The sequence below is a fragment of the Rattus norvegicus genome, chromosome 14 (assembly GCF_021556685.1).
Source record: "Rattus norvegicus strain SHRSP/BbbUtx chromosome 14, alternate assembly SHRSP_T2T, whole genome shotgun sequence".
Lineage (NCBI taxonomy): Eukaryota > Metazoa > Chordata > Mammalia > Rodentia > Muridae > Rattus > Rattus norvegicus.
Genome location: NC_141547.1, coordinates 98492888 through 98512428, shown reverse-complemented (window position 1 = coordinate 98512428; position 19541 = coordinate 98492888). Strand labels below are relative to the sequence as shown.

At 48.6% G+C, this 19541-nt stretch overlaps 1 protein-coding gene across 1 annotated transcript in view; it reads right to left on the bottom strand.

Moving 5' to 3' along the window:
- Positions 1–15230, bottom strand: part of Spred2 (sprouty-related, EVH1 domain containing 2) — a 101536-nt gene extending 86306 nt beyond the window's left edge. Inside the window, 1 exon segment of the mRNA NM_001047094.3 lies at positions 14721–15230. Coding sequence (NP_001040559.1) covers positions 14721–14746 — 26 coding nt within the window. The 5' untranslated portion in view covers positions 14747–15230.
- Positions 15231–19541: the final 4311 nt, after the last annotated feature.

Sequence of the window (19541 nt, the reverse complement as noted above, 5' to 3'; positions counted from 1 at the left end):
AGCCAAACAGCAAAGTCCCATCCTACCCGTCAGACACGGTGACTAGTGACCCCACCGCCAACCTAGCCCGCACCCTCTAACTAGTTTGTGGTACCAACTTACTGCTTCTCCATCTATCTGCATGCTCCCAAGTCCTCAGACAAAAGTCCCAACACAACACCACTTTCTTGGTTTCAGCAATCTCCAAAGTTCACCTCGGTGGACCTGACTGGTTTTCTCCAGCCTCGCCTAGAATTAACTTCCAGATGGGGTGTCCTGTTTGTAGAGGAAGCCTATGAACGAGAGCTAGCCCATCTCCATGTCTGGTCTGCCTCTCCCTGCACCCTCCCGCCAGTCTGCAAAAACTCAAGACTTTGCTTCGGCTAGTATAGTCACCGATTAATCGATTGATCGATTGATTGATAGATAGGCAGGTAGACAGATCCGTTTCTTTCTTTTTCTATTTAAGAGGGAAACATAGAAAAATCAAAGTTCGTTGTATTTTTAAATTTCTTTTCCAACTTTTGAAACAGGTTTCCATTACGTAGCTTTTTGGCTGCTCTAGAACTCACTACATGCACAGCAACCTCTCTTCTCTGCTATTTGGAATCCATCTAAGCTTTTAGAGTTGGGGCAGCCTCTCCTCCATTATAAAGAGGAAAAAGGCACCGCAGAGAAAGGCTGCCTTGTTCAATGGCTGAGGGGTGGAGAGATGGACGGAGCTGGAAGAGGCAAATTCACTCCAACACCTCCTCCTTTAATCAGAAAACCAAGTCCTGACTCATGGTCAACACTGCGGCCACCTGAACTGGTCCTTTCCTCTCCTGCAGAGCTTGTCCGTCTCGAGTCTGACAGCTGGCTGCCTAACCACAAAGACTGTGAGGAGGAAACTCAAGGAGCCCCCATCCCCGGCACCCACTTGAGTGACTATTATACTTGTATCTCTCCTAATGATTGCTAAGTTGGAAAAACCATGAAACAAATACCCACTGTCATTTCAGCAATACCTAATGAGGCTCTATTTCATTATGGTAAGAACACTACTGTGTGCTCTGAAAAAGACACACACTATGTGTGTGATCCTGCTGATGCAGTTCACCCACACTTAGATTACATAGAGGATCCTAACTACTTGTTGTGAGCCATCGGGCAGCTAGTCAATTCAATACTTGCAGATTAGGGCTGGTGGGGCAGCTCCCTGGGTGAATTCTCATGGCCTGAGTTTGACTGATGGGACCTACATGGTCAAACGAGAGATCAACTCCCAAAAGCTGTCCTCTGACCTCTACACCCACACTGTGGGGCACGCATGCCCACACGGGCACACAGGCAACCAAAAACAAGTAGCAAGATCCGCAGGAGCTGGAGAGGGGTTAATAGGAAGAACTGCTCTTACAGAGGACCCAAGACCATTACCTGGCACCCAAGCCAGGTTGCTCACCACTCCAGCTCAAAGGGATCCGACGCCCTCCTCTTCTGGACTCCCCATGAACCCACACTCACAGACACATAGCCACACACACATGTACAGTTTAAAAAACTATAAATCTTTAAAAAAAATAGTCTTAAAAAGAGACTTCCTGGGAATGGATCTTAGGTTCTACTCATGATCCTCCGAAAGGAAAGTATGACAGGCTACTAAACCACAGGGTCCCACCTCCCCCTAGGAGAACTGCAGGCTTGGGTATTTTTAGTGCTTCTTTTGGGGGGGAAACAAAGAATCTCTCACTTATTTTAGCCTTGCCGTCTATTCTTAGATCTCCAGCAGCCAGGCCCAAGTACAGCCCTCCTTCTTCCAATTCATAATCCAGTCTCTTCTCATTCCTCACCAAGGAATTACCTCAGAAGAGTTAGGGCCGACAAGTGACAGATCATTTACATTTTAACCCTATTCAGACTTAGGTAAATGGCTTAATACGCACGCTAATATTCCATCATTATTCCAATTAAGGGAACTATTATGCTAAAATGTTTAATCAGGAGAATTAGGGAGAGCTGCAGACACCTAAAATTAACCTCTAATAGTCTTGACAGTCACCCCATTTAAACACTTGGCTATAAGCAACATTTACTTAAGGTTTCTGCTTAGGCACAGAGGGATTCCTGATAAGACCTAAAAGCAATTCATTTCCTAACAAGATTGCTGTCTAAAAGAATAAACTAAAAGGGCCACGATTTAAATACAATCAAAGCCCCACGCCCGTAACATGCCAGGAGATTTAAACATCGTCATCTTGATCCCTGTTAACAACAATGCTATCCGCATCAGAAACAACACAAGAACTTCCTCTTTCTCTGACCTTCTCTGTTTAATTATTTCCTGTGATTTCTTCTAGGGCCGAGCTTGCGTGCTGCCCGGGGCCACCAGGCTTTCCGTACATGACTGATTTCTCTAGAGAAGCAAAATGCCAGCAGCCTGTTGAGACATTATGCAGTTGGGGCCCTTCACACATCTAAGTGACAGATTTCTTGGCATGCACAAACAACTTTTTTGGTTTTTCTGGGGTATTCTGGGTTTTTTGTTGGGGGGGGGCATGTTCTTTTCTTTTCTTTTTTTTTTTTCTTTTTTCTTTTTTCTTTTTTTTGGAGACAAGGTCTTTCTGTGTAGCCTTGGCTGTCCTGGAACTTCGCTATGTAGACTAGGCTGGTCTCAAACTGAGGGATCCTCCTGTCTCAGTGTCCTAAGCGCTGGAATAAAGAGTGTATACTATACCACCATGCCTGGCTTGAACTTTTATTTTTAACCCCCAGAAGAAAACACAATGTTTTCCTCAACTCATTCCCATCTAAAGTCAAACAGGAAATTCTGCCAGGGACAAGAAAAGATAGTTTTGGGGCTGGGGATTTAGCTCAGTGGTAGAGCGCTTACCTAGGAAGCGCAAGGCCCTGGGTTCGGTCCCCAGCTCCGAAAAAAAGAACAAAAAAAAAAAAAAAAGAAAAAAAGAAAAGAAAAGAAAAGAAAAGATAGTTTTGGCACTACCTCACCTCCCGCCTTGCCCAACGGGCCTCAACAGATGAATTACTGATAACACCAGGTGTGTTCATCATGTCTTAGGTCTGGACTCATATACACAACATAAAAAAATTGTAATTCCTTCCGAAAACACGCACCATCTCAGGCCTCACCTAGTCAGGATCCCGTTCCTAGACCAGCCCAGTACCACAGCCCTTTTGAAAACTACTGTTTCTTGTCAGCTGGCCCAGGTAAAGTATGCCCTTTCTTCATACACTTTCCATCGGGATACGGAGGGCAACCCGTTCTCTCTCTGAGTAAGAACTTACACTGTTAATACTGCAGGCAGAGGACAGCTCATTCACAGAGCTCGTGTCCTGCCTAAATGAGGTCCTAGGTTCAATCCACAATGAAGGACTGGCAAAGAGATGTCACTTAGCATTAAAATGCTTACAAGATTCTGAGTTCAGCTGGGCAGTGGTGTGCACACCTTTAATCCCAACACCGAGAAAGGAGACACAGGCACATGTAAGAGATCTGAGGATTGGCCAGCCTGATCTACAGACTGAGTTCTAGGATAGCCAGGGTTACACAGAGAAACCCTATCTAAAAAAAAAAAAAGAAAGAAAGAAAGAGAGAAAGAAAGAAAGAAAAGATTCTGAGTTCAAATCCATTTTCTTTCTTTTTTTTTTTTTTTTTTTTTTTTGGTTCTTTTTTTCGGAGCTGGGGACGGAACCCAGGACCCAGGGCCTTGCCCTTCCTAGGCAAGCGCTCTACCACTGAGCTAAATCCCCAACCCCTCAAATCCATTTTCTTAATAATAGCAATTCAATGTTTTTTTTTTCAATACCTTATTCAAGAATGTATGGTCCTGGGGGCTGGGGATTTAGCTCAGTGGTAGAGCGCTTACCTAGGAAGCGCAAGGTCCTGGGTTCGGTCCCCAGCTCCGGAAAAAAAAGAACCAAAAAAAAAAAAAAAAAAAAATGTATGGTCCTGTGAAGTTGAGAGACACAATGGTCTTCCATAGAGAAAAAAAAAAAATCAAAAGTCTAGACCGTGGTTAAAGTAACAAATCCTGGGTGTGTTGAAATGGTTCAGCACTTGGTGCTCTTGCAGAGGACCTGAGTTCAGTTATCAGCACCCAGATGGTGGCTCATAACCATCTCTCTGTAACTCCAGTTCCAGATCTGAGGCTCTCCTCTGCCTTCCTCAAGCACCAGGCACCCATGTGACGCACATAAATACACATAGGCAAAACACTTATACACATAAAATAAAACTTCTATAACTAGAAAAATAAGCTGGGTGGTAGGATTGCAGTTCATTCAGTACTCAGGAGGCAGTGGCGGGTAGATCTGAGTTCAAGGACACCCTGGTCTACAAAGTGAGTTCTAGGACAGCCAAGGTTACACAGAGAAACCCTGTCTCAAACAACAATAATAACTTTATAAATTATTGTGATTACTAATAGTAATAATAGTAACAGTAACAGTAGTAATAACAACCAAAGTCCTGCTAGGCCAGCTGGGCCACACCCATACATAATCCTAGCACGGAGGATACCAGGGTAGAATGCGCGCCAGGACACTGAGGCTAACCTAGGCCACAAAATGAGACCTTATTTAAAACAGAACAAAACAACAAAACCGCAAAAAGCATAAATCCTGCTGTGATCAAGCAAGATAAAAACTTTTCACTGTTTATTAGCATTGTTATTTTGTGCGCGCGGTGCTAGAGATGAAAAGGATATTAACGCTACAAAATCTTTTCCACCTACAGCACAAGGCTGCTGGAGGGTCCGCTGTACTCCCCACAGGCAACCATGGACGCACGCTTAGGTACAACACAACCCCGGCGTTCTTTACAAGCCACTCAAGGGGCTTGCCCGCCAGGGGCGCATGACGTCATCAGGCAGCTCCTAACAACTCTCAGATCCTAACAACTCTCGAGGTTTCGGGCGAGGAGATCCGGGAGGCTGGTTGGCAGGTGAGAATAGGAGCAAGTGTAGCAATCAGTGAAACCGAGAAGACAATGCTGTCCTCATACCCGTAAGGCACGAGAAAAGTGTCTTAACATCCTAGAACGTAAGTTCCCCAAGGGCAGGGACTGCCTGAGTCACGCTCTGACAAGTGGGTGGATTAGAGGTAGGTGTTAGGCGCTCCGTCTTCAGTGACAGGCAGTAGCAGCTCAGCCGGTCACTCTGTTCCGCAGCTGCACCCTGCACTCTTTGTTTCTAGCTATGCAATAATTCGTATGTGGTTTTGCAATTTAGGGCCCTAGGCACAGCCACCAGAATCTAGTGTACCACCCACAATATCAACACCTGCTCTCTACTGCTCCTAACTTCCCCTGGAACAACAACCAGAAAACCTAAGTAAGGACAGCAAGGCCCACAAAACCAGTAAGCAACAGAAGATTCTTATCCTGAAACCTGGTACACATTGCCCAGGGCAGAAACAGGCTTGACTCAGTCTTAAGCAATGAGTAACTATATTAAGGCTGTTTACCCGTATAGCTTCAAAAGGTCTGCCATATGAACCAAATTGTTGAAATATCTACTAAATTAAACTGGCCCAGCTCCACAGTTGTTTCCTTGGTAGGAAATATAAAATGAAATACCAACGAGACATGTGAGTAGAAAAAAACACATCCTAAGCCAACGTCATCAGGGGAGCCCCGAGCCTCACCTCCACCTCCCAACCCTACCGATCTTCACTTTAGAACCAATATGGAAGCGGTCAGTAGTAAGATTTTTAGACCATACATACGGGAAGGGCAGAGACTGCCAAGGACGTTGACGACTGGGAGGGTAGGTAAGCTATGAAAGTCAGAATCCCCCCAAGCCCCTTGGCTCCTCCCTCTAACCCAGCACGGAAAGGCTGATGCAAGGAGGATTTTAGCACAAACGTGAGTGGCCTCAAGACCAGGCCCATCGAGAACATAACAAGATCCTGTCTCAAAGCAAAACAGAATGACAGCTGGTCATCACCAACGATTCAGAAATAAAGGAAAGGAATGTTTTATTCCAGAGGATTCTACCAAGACATGAGAGAGGCAAAGGAACCAGCAGAAAATGACATTCGCCAGCCAGTTCTCCTTTCAGAAGACCCAAGGAAGGCCTCACAAGGGGCTCCACTTTAAAGTGTGAACAGGCCATGGATACTTGACACAGAATTCAGAAGACAAGAAGACATCTTGGCATACAAGGAGCCACTCGCTGTGAAGGGATCCAGTGAATTCCCAGCGTGAGATGTCTACTGACAGCACACCGGGCTTTCGCACTTCCTACTCAGTAAGAGCCGGGTCTAGACCAGTCCAAAACAATGAGCTTCTGCACGTGATCCAGAGCTCCTGAGTCAGAAAGGGGACAGAGGTAGAGTCTGTCCAAAGCCATGTTTATTCTGCTTCCTTCATGGTGGCCTCCCTCTTGGGTTTTGGTGGTCCCATGCTAGAGGTGTCAGTGAATGTCTTTAATTCTGGCACGTGGGAAACAGAGACAAAAGGATATAACTTTGAAGCTTATCTGGGTTACAGTGAGTTCTAGGCCAGCCTGGGATATATAAAGTAAAAAAAAAAAAGTGTCTTAAAAAACAAATGGGGGGTGGGGGTGGGGATTTAGCTCAGTGGTAAAGCCCTTGCCTAGGGAGCGCAAGGCCCTGGGTTCGGTGCCCAGCTCCGAAAAAAAAAAAAAAAAAAAATGGGGGCCAGAAGGGGTCAAGTGACCCACACCTTTAGTCCCACCACTTGAGCGGCAGAGGCAGCTGAGTTCAAGGTCAACCTGGTCTACATGGTAAGTTCTAGTCCAGCCAGGTTTACATAGTGTGACTCTGTCTCAACAAAACAAGACAAAGTAACAAACATGGGGTTGGGGATATTGCTTGGGTGGTAGAGTGCTTGCCTAGCATGCACAGGGCCTTGGGTTTAAGTGTCAGAACTGGGTATGTAGTAATTCAATGTCATCCTAGGCTACATGGTGAATTCTAGGCCAAACTGAGCTACATGAGAACCTGTGCGATAAAGGAAAAAAAAAAAAAAAAGAAAGAAAGAAAAACAGAAATACTTTTTTTGTATGCAAGAACAAAGTGAAGCGAATTATCATTAAATGTTTATGTAGGTGAAATGATTTTTTAATGAAGAAAACATTAACTTCCATCAGCAGGTCTACAGGAAGCCCTACTGGCGTGCACTGTCAGGCCATGGATGTAAAAGTCAATAAAGTCTCCAGACATCATGGGAAAAGTCTCCCTGTGCACCTGCAGTCCCTACGGAACACCAGGGTAAGCCCTGCCAGGATTATCTGAGCTAGCAGGGCTAGAGGAGAGAAGGATCCAGGGCTATGCAGCAACGGAAAGAAGTAACAGAATAAACCACGAAGGCAGAAAGGAAAGGATCTTCTCGTCAGATGAGTCGGGGAAAGACAATCGACATTTAGCCCGGCACACTTCTATGCATTTATGAATGGATCTGCCGACAATCTAACTATGAACAATATAACCAGATCTGAAAAGAATTACTATTGCAGAAACAGAAGGAATGAGCCACAGACATACGTTTCGGAAGCTGCCTATGTCTGTTCTAGTATCTTCCATCAAAAGCACTCCATACAATCATGCGTGTCAGCGCACATTAACCCCAGCACTCAGGAGTCAGAGGCAGTTAGATCTCTGAATTCAAGGCCAGCCTGGTCTACAGAGTGAGTTCCAGGCCATCCAGAGCTAAAACAGAGAAACCCCTGTCTCAAAAGACAAACAGATGTCTTACATAAAGCAAAAGAAAAAAAGAAAAGGTAACCAAGTGGTCATAAACAGTTGCCTTTTAAGTGGGTGGGCTCTTACGCCTGTCAGTATCAAGTAATTCATTAACCCTAGCAGGTTTTCTTTCCATGACCTGGGATACCTGTCAAGCCATTGAAGTACACGCCGACTCCGGGGCAGACATGTAAAAAATACTCCTCTTCTCCACCCACACACGCGCAAACCACAGTGAAACGCAGCAGGCCAGACATACACCCAAAGCACATGGGTTCCTCAGAGACAGTTTAGAAATACCCTGAACTAGCCAAGTGCCACAGTTAATATCACTGCGTTAGTCCACAGGAAAAGAACAGCAACTGGGGAGGGGAGGGTCCAACGGGAAACAAAAGGACAAGAGGATGATGGATGGGGGATGTCTAATGAACAGAGCATATTCTATGTGTGGGCACGAGATTGTGAAAGAATAAATCGAAAACGCATAACACTCTGCCACGCAGGGCACTGTGTGTGCATCCGTGGAAAATGTGCTCAGGAGCTCCAGAAAGAGCCCCCACGTCGCTAAGGTCTTACCTTTAAGGTCTAATTTCCTTCTGAGCCGATGAGCCAAAACAAACAACCGCACATATTAAAACTTCCTGCTCTGCCTCCATCAGCTCTGAGGATCTGCTGTTTGTGTGTGTTTGTGTTGAGCCAGTGATATCGGACCTCTGCCAGTACTGGGGTTCATCAGCACAGCTCTCTCCAGCATCAAGTGAGAAGACTTCACCGGAACCCCTGCAGCTACCGCAAATTATTAATATTGTGATTTCTGCAGGGGTAGAAACACAGACCCATCTTCCTATGCCAGAGATGTACTTCTAAGCTGGAAAATGTGCTCATACAGTGACACAATGTCACAGTCCAAGCTCTGGGATAGAGAGGCAGGAAGAATGAAAGCTTGAGTTTAAGAGTTCAAGGCTAGCCTCGGCAACACAGTGAGGCTTCCCTAACCCCCGTCTCTAAAAACCAACCAATCGAACAACAGTAACAACTGCTTTCCCATTCTAACCTCGACGACTGCAGTCAGAATGGTGCTGAGTCACCCATGACGGATTACCACTTTCTGACAGTGCCATATTGCAAGTCCATGACACGGAGCCCTGTGTGCACCCTCCAAGCAGGTAAGTTGCTCAGAGGGCGGCTAACTACAGCCTAGGCTGACACAACTATAATTATTACAGTCTTCCCAAGCACATTTTGTCTCAGTGCATGTATATGCATGTGTGTGTGTGTGTGTGTGTGTGTGTACGTACGTGTGTGCACAACACCTCCATGATGTGTGTGGTCATACATGGACCATGGTGTTTATGTACAGGTCAAGAGACAACCTCAAGTATTGATCACTACCAACGGGGTGTTGATCTCTCTTTACTTTTTCTTTTATCTATACCACCTGGATGGATGGATGGGTGGGTGGATGGATGGATGGATGGATGGGTGGATGGATGGGTGGGTGGATGGATGGGTGGGTGGGTGAGTGGATGGATGGTAGGGCAGACGGGTGGGCGGGCGGGCGGATGGATGGATGGATGGATGGATGGATGGACGGACGGACGGACAGATGGACAGATGGATGGGTGGGTGGGTGGCTGGATGGGTGGATGGATGGATGGATGGGTGGGTGGACAGGTGGGTGAATGGATGGGTGGATGGATGGATGGATGGATGGATGGATGGATGGATGGACAGATACCACGTGAGTGCCTGGTGCTCACAGAGGCCAGAAGAGCATACCCAAGTTACAGTTAGTTGTGAACTGCCATGTGCGAACTGAGCCTGGGTCTTCTTTAAGAACAGCAAGTGCGGGGCTGGAGAGATGGCTCAGCGGTTAAGAGCACCGACTGCTCTTCCAGAGGTCCTGAGTTCAAATCCCAGCAACCATATGGTGGTTCACAGCCATCTGTAATGAGATCTGATGCCCTCTCCTGGTGCCTGAAGACAGCTACAGTGTACCCATATACAATAAATAAAATCTTTAAAAAAAAAAAAAAAGAACAGCAAGTGCTCTCCACACCTGAGCCACCTCTTCAGTCCCTGGGGTCTTTTCTTTTGCTGCTCTGAATGCCAGGCTGCTTGACCCACAAACTTCTGGAGCTTCCTGTGTAGACCTGTCAACAGAAGCACCGAGATTCCCAATGCACTACTGTGTCCAGCTCTAGACGGGCTCTGGAGATTCTAACTTAGGTCCTTGCAAGCTTTTACCTACTGAGCCATCTGCCTCCCCAGCCCCAAAGCAGCAATTCGAAACAATCATATCTATGACTTTCCTCAGCACACATTTATTAAGCAAATACAATGTCCTCAACGGTATGGGGCCAGCAGCAGAAAACTAAGCAGTGGACTTACTAAGCAATAACCCTGAGTCCAGAAAGTTCACAGTCAGAGGCAGAATCTAGCCAGTGAGAAACCCAGCTACGTGGTAAGAACAGAAGGTTAAAAGACCACACTCACTGGAGGTGGAGGGGGGAAGTCGTGGACAGCCTCCCAAAAGGAAGGCTCAGAGAGGCTGGAAGGGTACGTAGCATTCGTCTATGAATGGGAAATAAAACGGAATCCCCCAATGAAGAGAAAGAGTCACAGTAATCTAACAGTCGTAAGTTCAAAGCCATCCTCAGCTACACGGGAACTTCATGGTTAGCCACAAAAAACAAACACGCAAAAGCAGCAACCTTATGTAAGCTGTTGGGGCAAAATAGCCGTTGGTTTTCCTGCTCCTTTACGTACAGGTTTTACTGGTTAAGGCAGGAGGAAAGCGGATGAGACTTGCTACAGCCACAAAGAAGGCAGCATTTTCTAACCAACGGACCAAGGTTCCAACTCTGCATGGTCCACTCACACTTTCGTCATCAAGGGTTCTTCGCTACTTGTAAAGACTGCCTGGCACAGAGACTCAAACCTGTGAGTTGCAAGCCAGCCAGTGCTGCAGAGCAAAAGCTGTCTCAAAAAACATAAAAACAAAAGGCCCTGCTCACACAGAATGGAAACACTGACTTTTAAATATTTGCCTCTGCTCCCAGCCCCAGGGAGGCAGAGGCTGGAGGTTCACTGCAAGCTCAAGGGTAGCCCTAACTACATTAAGTGTCAGGTGAGCCAGGGGGACATTGTGAGACTCAAACAAACAAATGCATGCTAATTCAGTCAGCTGGGCTTAGTGGTACACATCTGTACACCGTCTCCAATACTCAGGAGGCAGAGACAGGAAGATTTAAAGTTCAACCTGCCTGGAGTACAGAGTGAGTTCAAGGCTAAACAGAACAACTTAGTAAGGCTGTTTGAAAATTTAAGAATTTTTTTAAAGATAATTAAAAAAAAAAAAAAAACAACAAAAAACCTGAGTCTGGATGGTGAAGAGCATTTGCTGCTCACCCAGAACTGGGGTTTGTGTCCAGCACTCACATGGGGGGGGGGGGGGCAGCTCACGCCTGCCAGCCACTCCAAATCTAGAAGACCCAATGCTCTCTTCTAGACTTCACCAGCACCTCGCTCACGAGTACAAATGCACACCCGAACTAACCGTAAATAACCCCAGCACTTAGAAGGTAGAAGTGGGAAGATCAGGGAGACGTTGGAAACCAGCCTTGGCTGCACATGGAGTCTGAGGCCAGCCTGAGCTCATGGCACCCTGTCTCAAGAAAACAAAAATCAGGGTTCTGTTGGGGGCCGGTGGACGGCTCAGTGGGTGAAGTGCTTGCCAAGCAAACCTGATGACCCATGTTTGGTTCCCAGAATCCACATAAAGGAGAAAGGAGAGTATCGATTCCACAAAGTTGTCCTCTGACCCCTACAGTAGTAACACGTCACATATGTGTACACACACACACACACACACACATACACACACACACAGACATTTTAAACCTTTAAAAAGACAGAATGCCATATGGCTCAGCACTGACTGTATGGGTTTAGTTTCCCCAACTTGTTTTACCTTCCTAAGTCCAACACTCCAGTAATACTATCTTTGAACCTCCTTCCATAATCTTGGGAAGGGGGGATACAGAATTCTCATCCCCAAGTTTGATTAACGTCACTTTATTTGACATGTTCCTCATACCCCATGAAAATGGAGAAAAACCATGGCAATGAGAGACTGTCACCCATTTAGAACAAGCAGGGACCAGGGAGTGACTCACAGAAATGAGGTGACTATGACCAGGAGGCAGGGAGGGCTACAGCCATAGTGAAAAGCATCCGCCTAGCTTCGTGAGACCAGGCTCATTAAGGCTAGCCACCACAGTTCAGATACTAGCTGGGAGCAAAGGGTTCTTCCTGAACCCGGCTGTTGGGTGAATTCTCTACTTCAGAGACTAAAGGGATGGTCTTGGACAAACTACTTAAGCTCTCCTCAGGTTTCCCAAAATGGAGATTATTCCATGGTGAGTCCTACAGGTTCCATTGCTACAGGAATCACATTAAGAAACTCCAGAGGCCAGTGTGGGGAAGCAAACCTGTAATTTTAGCACTCGGGAACCTGAAACAGGAGGATCCCTCTAAGTTAAGAGTCCAATCTGGTCTACACAAAAAGTCCCAAGCAGGGTTGGGGGTTTAGCTCAGTGGTAGAGCGCTTGCCTAGCAAGCGCAAGGCCCTGGGTTCAGTCCCCAGCTCCGAAAAAAAAAAAGAAAAGAAAAGAACAAAAAAGTCCCAAGCTAGCCAGGAGATTTCATGGAGAAGCCCTGTCTAGACAAGAACCAAAACGTGACACCCCCCCCCCCCCCCCCAGAAATCCAATTCAACGGTGAAGACACCAGGGCTCTCTAACCGTCTGAAACTACAGCCCATCTCTAAGGCCTACTACCTCAGCAGAATTCGCAGTCTCTTAGTCCAACCTGACCTCAAACTCATGACAATCCCCCTGCTTCAGTCTCCAGCTGCTGGAATAACAGGTGTGATCTACCAACTTCAGCTTCAACAAGCCTTCTGACGGTAGTTAACACTGACCTCTCTCCCCAAGACTGGAACGAGGAAGCATCCACTTAACACTGGTGTCCTCACCTGGATCCTTTCGTTCGGGCTAACGAAGGTGGGAAGACACAAGGCTGACCAGCTGCTGGAGAACAACATAAGGCAGACCCTACACTCCCAGTGGAAGGAGCCAGGAACCTACCGCACACTGGGCAAAGCTCTCCCAAGAAGCCCCACCATCGTAGGTGCTGTTCACTGCCCCTAAGGCTACTCCTAAGTGCAAGTACCAACGAGGACCCAGAAAAAGAACTGTTTATCAGCCAAGTTCCAAAAGGGGAAGACCTAGCAGATACTCCTTCCCTTCTATGCTTTTTTAAAACCCTCCCACTTTATGATTTCAATGACAAGTATAATGAGGCAAAATAAAATGTCTAAGACAGCATGAAGCTTGCAGTGGGAGTCGCACAGCAGGTGGGAACCTCTCCAGGGACAGGTGTCTTGACAGATTAGGGTTACTGCAGTCAAAGTTCCCTGGGGATGCACTGAAGGAAATTCCCTTTGCAGAACATCAGCTTCCTTCCACCCAGCCTGACAATGAAGGTTACAGGATAAAAGGCCATTTAAAAACAAGCGAGGGCTGGGCTGCAGCTCAGTAATAGAGCTCTTGCTTGCCTGGATGTGCCAGGCCCTGAGTGCGAACTCCAGCACCGAAAACAAAGGGAGAAAAAAGTGAGATTTCTTACAGTGGTACACAGGATTCTGCCACCTGCTACAAGAACTCTTGAAGCCGCCCGGTGGCCCAGTCCTGAGTCACTTCCCCTCTCTGCACTCTAGGGTATCAATGGCCATGGGGAATGGGGGAGCGGTGGACACATAGAAGCAAAAGACTCATGGTTTGGGAGCTAGTCTCCAGCCACTCCCGCTCCACCGCCCCAGGTCCCCCTCCCCTCTGCGTCCCCGAGACTGCTGACCCATTCTGGAGTCCAAGCAGGCGCCGCTGCTACCTTGACTAATGGCAGCACTGAATGAAAGGAGCCGAGGCAGGCTTCAGGATTTATGAATGTGCAGGGGAGGAGGGATATCATGTGACAATAAAGGAGAACGTCTTATTCACAAAAAAAGAAAAAAAGTGGTGAGCGAATACAGCCACTGAACAGCACAGGACCCCTGGCTAAGTACCGGCCAGGGCAGACCGGCAGCCCCGCCCCCAGCGCCCCGAGAGGGAAACGCCTCGAACCCGAGAGCAAGATCTAAACCTATGTGCGACTAAGGCGGGAAGCAGCTGCTACTTGGCCCAGAGACGCTGACAAGCCCCGGTCTCCCCGAGGGGCGAGCATAAGCACCTCTGACTAAGCACCGAGAGCTTTGTTCCCCTCGGGCCTGCGGGCCGGGCACACGCACGGGCACGCGCTCTCCCTCACATACAAGTCAGGAGCGCGCTTCCCCGCACGCTCTCCCGCCCTCGCTGCACACGCTTCGGATCCGCCCCCAGAGCTGCCCCGACACTGCGGGGCGCGTGTGCCGGCCCACACGCGCGTGCACACACTCACGCGCGCCGGGACTCGGCAGGCTGCTCCCGCGCTCTGGCCGCTACGCGGACCCAGGCGCACAGACCCTGAGCAGAGCCCGACTGGCCCTCCCCCAACTCCTCCGTGTTTTTATGAATGAAAATGTGGTATGCAAATGAGAGCGATTCAAGAAAACGAAATGGCGGAGCCCGGGCCCCAGAGGGCTCGGGAGAGAGCTGTGAGGAGGGCAGCGGTGCCAGGAGTCACAAAGTCACTATGCACACAGACCCATCGACCCCGGGATGCCCCGCACGGAGGGCGTCAGAGCTTCCGCTCTCGCAGCCCGAAGACCTCCCGGAGGTCATTTGCGCGCCCTTGGCCGGGGCTGCGACCTGGACTTGCAGACCCCAGGCGGTTTCTGCCGCCTCCCCCAGCCCAGCAAAGAGCCTCGCGCGCAGCCTCGACAGCTTAGCCAGCGACTGCACCCCACGCCAAGTTCCCCCGACGAGTCCCCTCCTGCGTCCTTGGCGGCGGCCCCCACGCCGCCCCTCCGGGCACCCGCATCCCACCCGCAGCGAACTTACTCGTCCGGGTGTGTTTCTTCGGTCATTTTCTTGTTCACCTAGACGCCTGTCCCGCGGCGTGCAGCCTGGCTCCCTTCATCTTCCTGTGCGCTCGCCCCCCTTCTTCACATCTCCGACATCTCCTGATTTGGTGGTGGAGGGGGGAGCTAGAGATGAAGGGGGCGCCGAGGCAGGCGGGGAAATGGAGAGCCCCGAGCGCAGGGCGAGGTCTGGGAAGGGGCGCACCCGGCAGCGGACGCCGTGGGCCCGCCGGGCGCGGCCCCGGGGCTCCGAGCGGGTGCAGGGGCGAGATTTGGGAAGGGGACCGGGAGGGGAAGAGCAGCAGAAAAACAAGCACGCTCGGGGCGGCGGGCAGCCGGCTGTGCTGGGGCCGGGCCGGGGTCGCCCCCGGGGACCGGGCCAATCAGGGTTCCGGGTAGCACTCGGCAGCCGGGGGAGGTGCGCCTGGGAGGCGGTGCAGGGCGCCCCGTCCGAGCCCCATCTCGCCACTCCACCGATTTACTCCATATTGGATTCTCAGCGCCGCCAACAGGAGGAGGAAGTAGGGCGGAAGCGATGACGTCTTCCCAGCGGCCAGAGGTGGTGGAGTGCAAAAAGCTTCCTACTTGCGACCAAAATAAAAAAAAGAGAGAGAGAGAGAGAAAGACACAGAGGGAAAAAACACACTCACAAAACACTTTGTCCCTCCTACTGAGCGTGCCCCTCTTCTACTCCCCCTCCCGCTAGCTTCCACTCCGGGAGGAGCCTCGGAACGGCATGGTTGGCACTGCGTTGGTCGGGCTCCGAATCCTTGTCTCCGGGGCTCCGGGTTTTAGGAAGCCCAAGAGGGAGGAGGCGGGAGCCGAAGACAAGAACACATCTGGCTCCCGTTTTGTCCCCTCCCTCCGTCCAAACCTTTGGATTAAAAATCAAGGGGGGAGGTGGCGGAGGGCGGAGATGGGGAGGAGTTTAGGTGCAAGCCAGAGAGTTTGGTTTTGGAGAAGCAGAGTGTGGGAGGGGGTTGGGGGGGCAGTGCAGGTGGCCTCTGTTGGCCTCCCCATCCCAACTCTGATAGAAACCTTGCAAGGAGAGGGATTTGGACTTTGCCAGTGTCCTGTATAACAGGGGAGGTTCAGTTTCATGAGAATCTTGCAATCTTTTTTTTGTCCACAAAGAGTATTTTTCTAGCCTGCATCTCAGGGTGGCTTCAAACTTGCTGTGTAGCCGAGGCTGCCCTTGAACTCTTGGCCCTCTTGCCTCAGCCATCCAAATGATGGGATAACTGTTAAGCAACATCATGCCCACCAAGAGCGGACATTTAAAAATAATAATAATGTGTACACAGAAAATAAAAGGCACGCAGCCAAGAAACTTGCATTGCAGGCAGAAATGAAGTTTAAAGGTAACACCAAAGTGAATTAAATTATCCAGTTGGTGAATAATGTTTCTTGTTTTCAGCCCTTAGAAGTCCATAGTTTACTGAGCCACAGATTACTGCCTTTGATGGGCTTTGGCCAAAGAGAAACCCGGGAACTCCTCATTACTCCATCCCTGGCCGGCTTCTCTTTTTTTAAGAATGTGCAGGGGCTGGAGGAGAATGGGTGCTTGCTTGTCAGCAGAGTGGGTGGAGGGAAGAGGATGTTGGGTCCCCTGGAACTGGTTGCTCCCTCCATGTGGGTGCTAGGAATTGAACCACAGTCCTTTGGAGGATCTTAACTGCTGAGCCATCTCATCTCACCTCTCTTTAAAGTATTTTTCCTACCATGGCCTAGGACCTGCCTGAAGTTTTCTGAGAGGACTCATGCACCATGTAGACAATGAACAGGGCTATGCCCAGGGCTCAACTTGTGGATCTGCCTGGAATCTGAATTTTTGGAATTAAAACCCAATACAATTTTTGAAGGGGACACCATGTTTTCACTTGACACTGGATGCCACTGATTACAGAGTCATTGGGTATTTTCTGAGGTCTTGCCAGGGAACAAGGGACATAATCCCTGTCCTTTTTCTGCTCCTCAAGACTAATAGACATTTGTACCCCCCTGAATATGCCACTAGAGACATTCCACTTAGATTTTAAATAGCTATGAAACAGACGAGGGGAAGAAATATTTGCTTCAAAATTAGAAAACTGCCGGACTGGATAATCCATTCTACCGAGGTTGAGGCAAGAGGATCGATAGCAGTTCAAGTCCAGCCAGAGAATCCTAGGCTAGACAGAGCTAGTAAGCAAGATCCAGTCTCAAACGAAACCACAGAAAATGAAAAACAGCCAGGCATGATGGATCATGTCCGTAATTCTAGCATTCTAGAAGCAAAAAGGTAGGTGGATCTCTGTGAGTTTGAGGCCAGTCTGGCTTACACGATGAGTTTCAGGCCAATCAGGCTACAAGGTAAGACCGTGAATCAAAGTAGTGGTGGTAGTGGTGGTGGTGATGGTAGTAGTAGTAGTAGTAGTAGTAGTAGTAGTAGTAGTAGCAGCAGCAGCAGCAGCAGCAATGATGATGATGATGATGATGATGATGATGGCCATCAACAAACAAAACCTATACACAAAACAGACAGACCTCTTAGAGGTCTATGCATATTGAGAGTTCCACAGGGGCTTGAAAAACAAGTTTCACCTTTGAGTCAGGTAGAAACCGGTGGTTTCATGCTTTTCACAACCACAATCATTGTGGACACAGATTGAGGTTTGAACGGCACTAGATTTCGAGTGCTTTGTGACAAGTAGTGGTGAGGGTACCAGACCTCGTGACCTGCATTTTGGTATTCTCTTAGAAGACCTGAGATCCTGATGTAAACAAAGCAAACCTTGTCTTTCTTTGTCTGTTTGATTTTTGGGGTTTTGTGTGTGTGTGTGTGTGTGTGTGTGTGTGTGTGTGTGTGTGTGTGTGTGTTTCAGGGGATGTTTTGTGTTTTTTGTGGAGGGGGTGGTTGTTGTTTGCTTGCTTACTTTAAGGCCATGAAGAATATGAGACATGCTGGGTGTGGTGGTAGACATCATTAATCTTCCCAGCCTGGAGGTAGAGGCAGGTGGATCTCTTGAATTCAAAGCGGTCCTAGTCTACAGAGTTCCAGGACAGCTAGGGCCCAATAGTGAGACCTTGGCTCAAAAAGAGTCTGGGGGTTGGGGAATGGCTGTAGACTTGCTTAGTGGCTAAAAACCCTGGTTCTTTCAAAGGACCCAGGTATGATTTGTCGCACCCATATGTCTGCTCGAAACCTTCTATGACTCTAGTTCCAAAAGTCTGACATCCCCATCTGGCCTCCAAGGGCACGAGGCACCAAGGTAGTTCATACATGTTTATACATACAGGCAAAATACCCATACACATAAAAGAAAAGGAAAAAAAATAGATGATAGGTTAATATGGTTCTTGCTTGCCATTCGAGAACCTACGCTCATCCTTAGCACCCACATTTGACGGCCTGTAATTATAGTTCCAATGCTGGAGAAATGGAGACAGGCAAATCCCACAGGGCTTACTAGTCACTCCTGACGAGTTTCAGATTTGAAAAGCAAGGTGGGGCTGGAGAGATGGCTCAGCGGTTAAGAGCACCCGACTACTCTTCCAGAGGTCCTGAGTTCAATTCCCAGCAACCACATGGTGGCTCACAACCATCTGTAAAGAGACCCGATCCCCTCTTCTGGTGTGTCTGAAGTCAGCTACAGTGTACTTATATATAATAAATGAATAAAATCTTAAAAAAAAAAAAAAAAAAAAGAAAAGCAAGGTGGAGGACTCCCAAAGAACAATAAAGAAAGTTAATTCTCCATCATCCTTGTCTTAGGAACTACTTGGCTCACGCTGATCTATTTCTAGAGTTTGTTGTAACATCTCAGAATCTATCTGTTTTGATTTGACCCATCGATGTCTTACTTTTCTTATTCTGTTACTCCCACAAACTATAATAAAATCATGTTCTTTCTTAGAAAGAGGGAGAGGAAAAGGGAGAGGGGAAGAGAGAGAGAGAGATTCAAAAATAAGTGTTAGTTTGTCCTCATTTTAGATTTCAATATAGAAGCTGCATTATCATTAATCTGAAAATACTGGGCACGGTAGCATCACCCGTAGTCCCATTAGTTGAGAGACTGAGGCAAAATAATCACAGTCAGTTGGAATACACAGTTCCAGGCTACTGTGGGCTAGAGTGAGACCCTGCCTAAAAAAACAAAACACAAACAAAACCAAAACAAAACAGACAACAACAAAAACCAGAGTTTTTTGTTTTGTTTTTTGATACAAGTGTGTGTAATGGTACAATCTTTTATCTCAGGAGGCAGGAGGGTCAGGAGTTCAAGGTCATTGAGCTCCAGGCCAGCCTGAACTACTTGAGTGAGACTCGGTCTTTCAAAATAAAGCTTTGACTCAGTAAGATCTTAAAACTTCAAAAGTGCTATCGATCTGCTCACAACTTCACGGAAACCCAGCACAGCTGCCTGCCTCTTAACGCCGCAGGATGGGCAGGGGAGGCCCCGTAGCTCTTTCTTTCCGGGGGGCTGCGGGAAAGCCCGGAGCGCCCCTCGGCGGCCGGATCAGCAGCGGAGCAGGTCCTACTTTTCGAGCAGGCGGCTCGGCAGGGCGCAGTGCGGAACCGGCACTTAGGCCTCCTCTGCAGCCCGCTCTCCTTGCCCAGGCCGGGCTGCCGGCTACGCGTGGGATCCTAGGCCAGGAGCCGCGGCCCCGGGGCTGTCCTCGCCTCACCCCACTCTGCCCCTTCGGTATTTCTCAATGACCGGCGCTCGAGGACACTTCCGACGCGGGGGAGGGGTGCCACTCGCGCGGGTTTATCAGTTCCTTCCGGCCGCGCCCCGGCCGCTGCAGCGCCTGCATCACT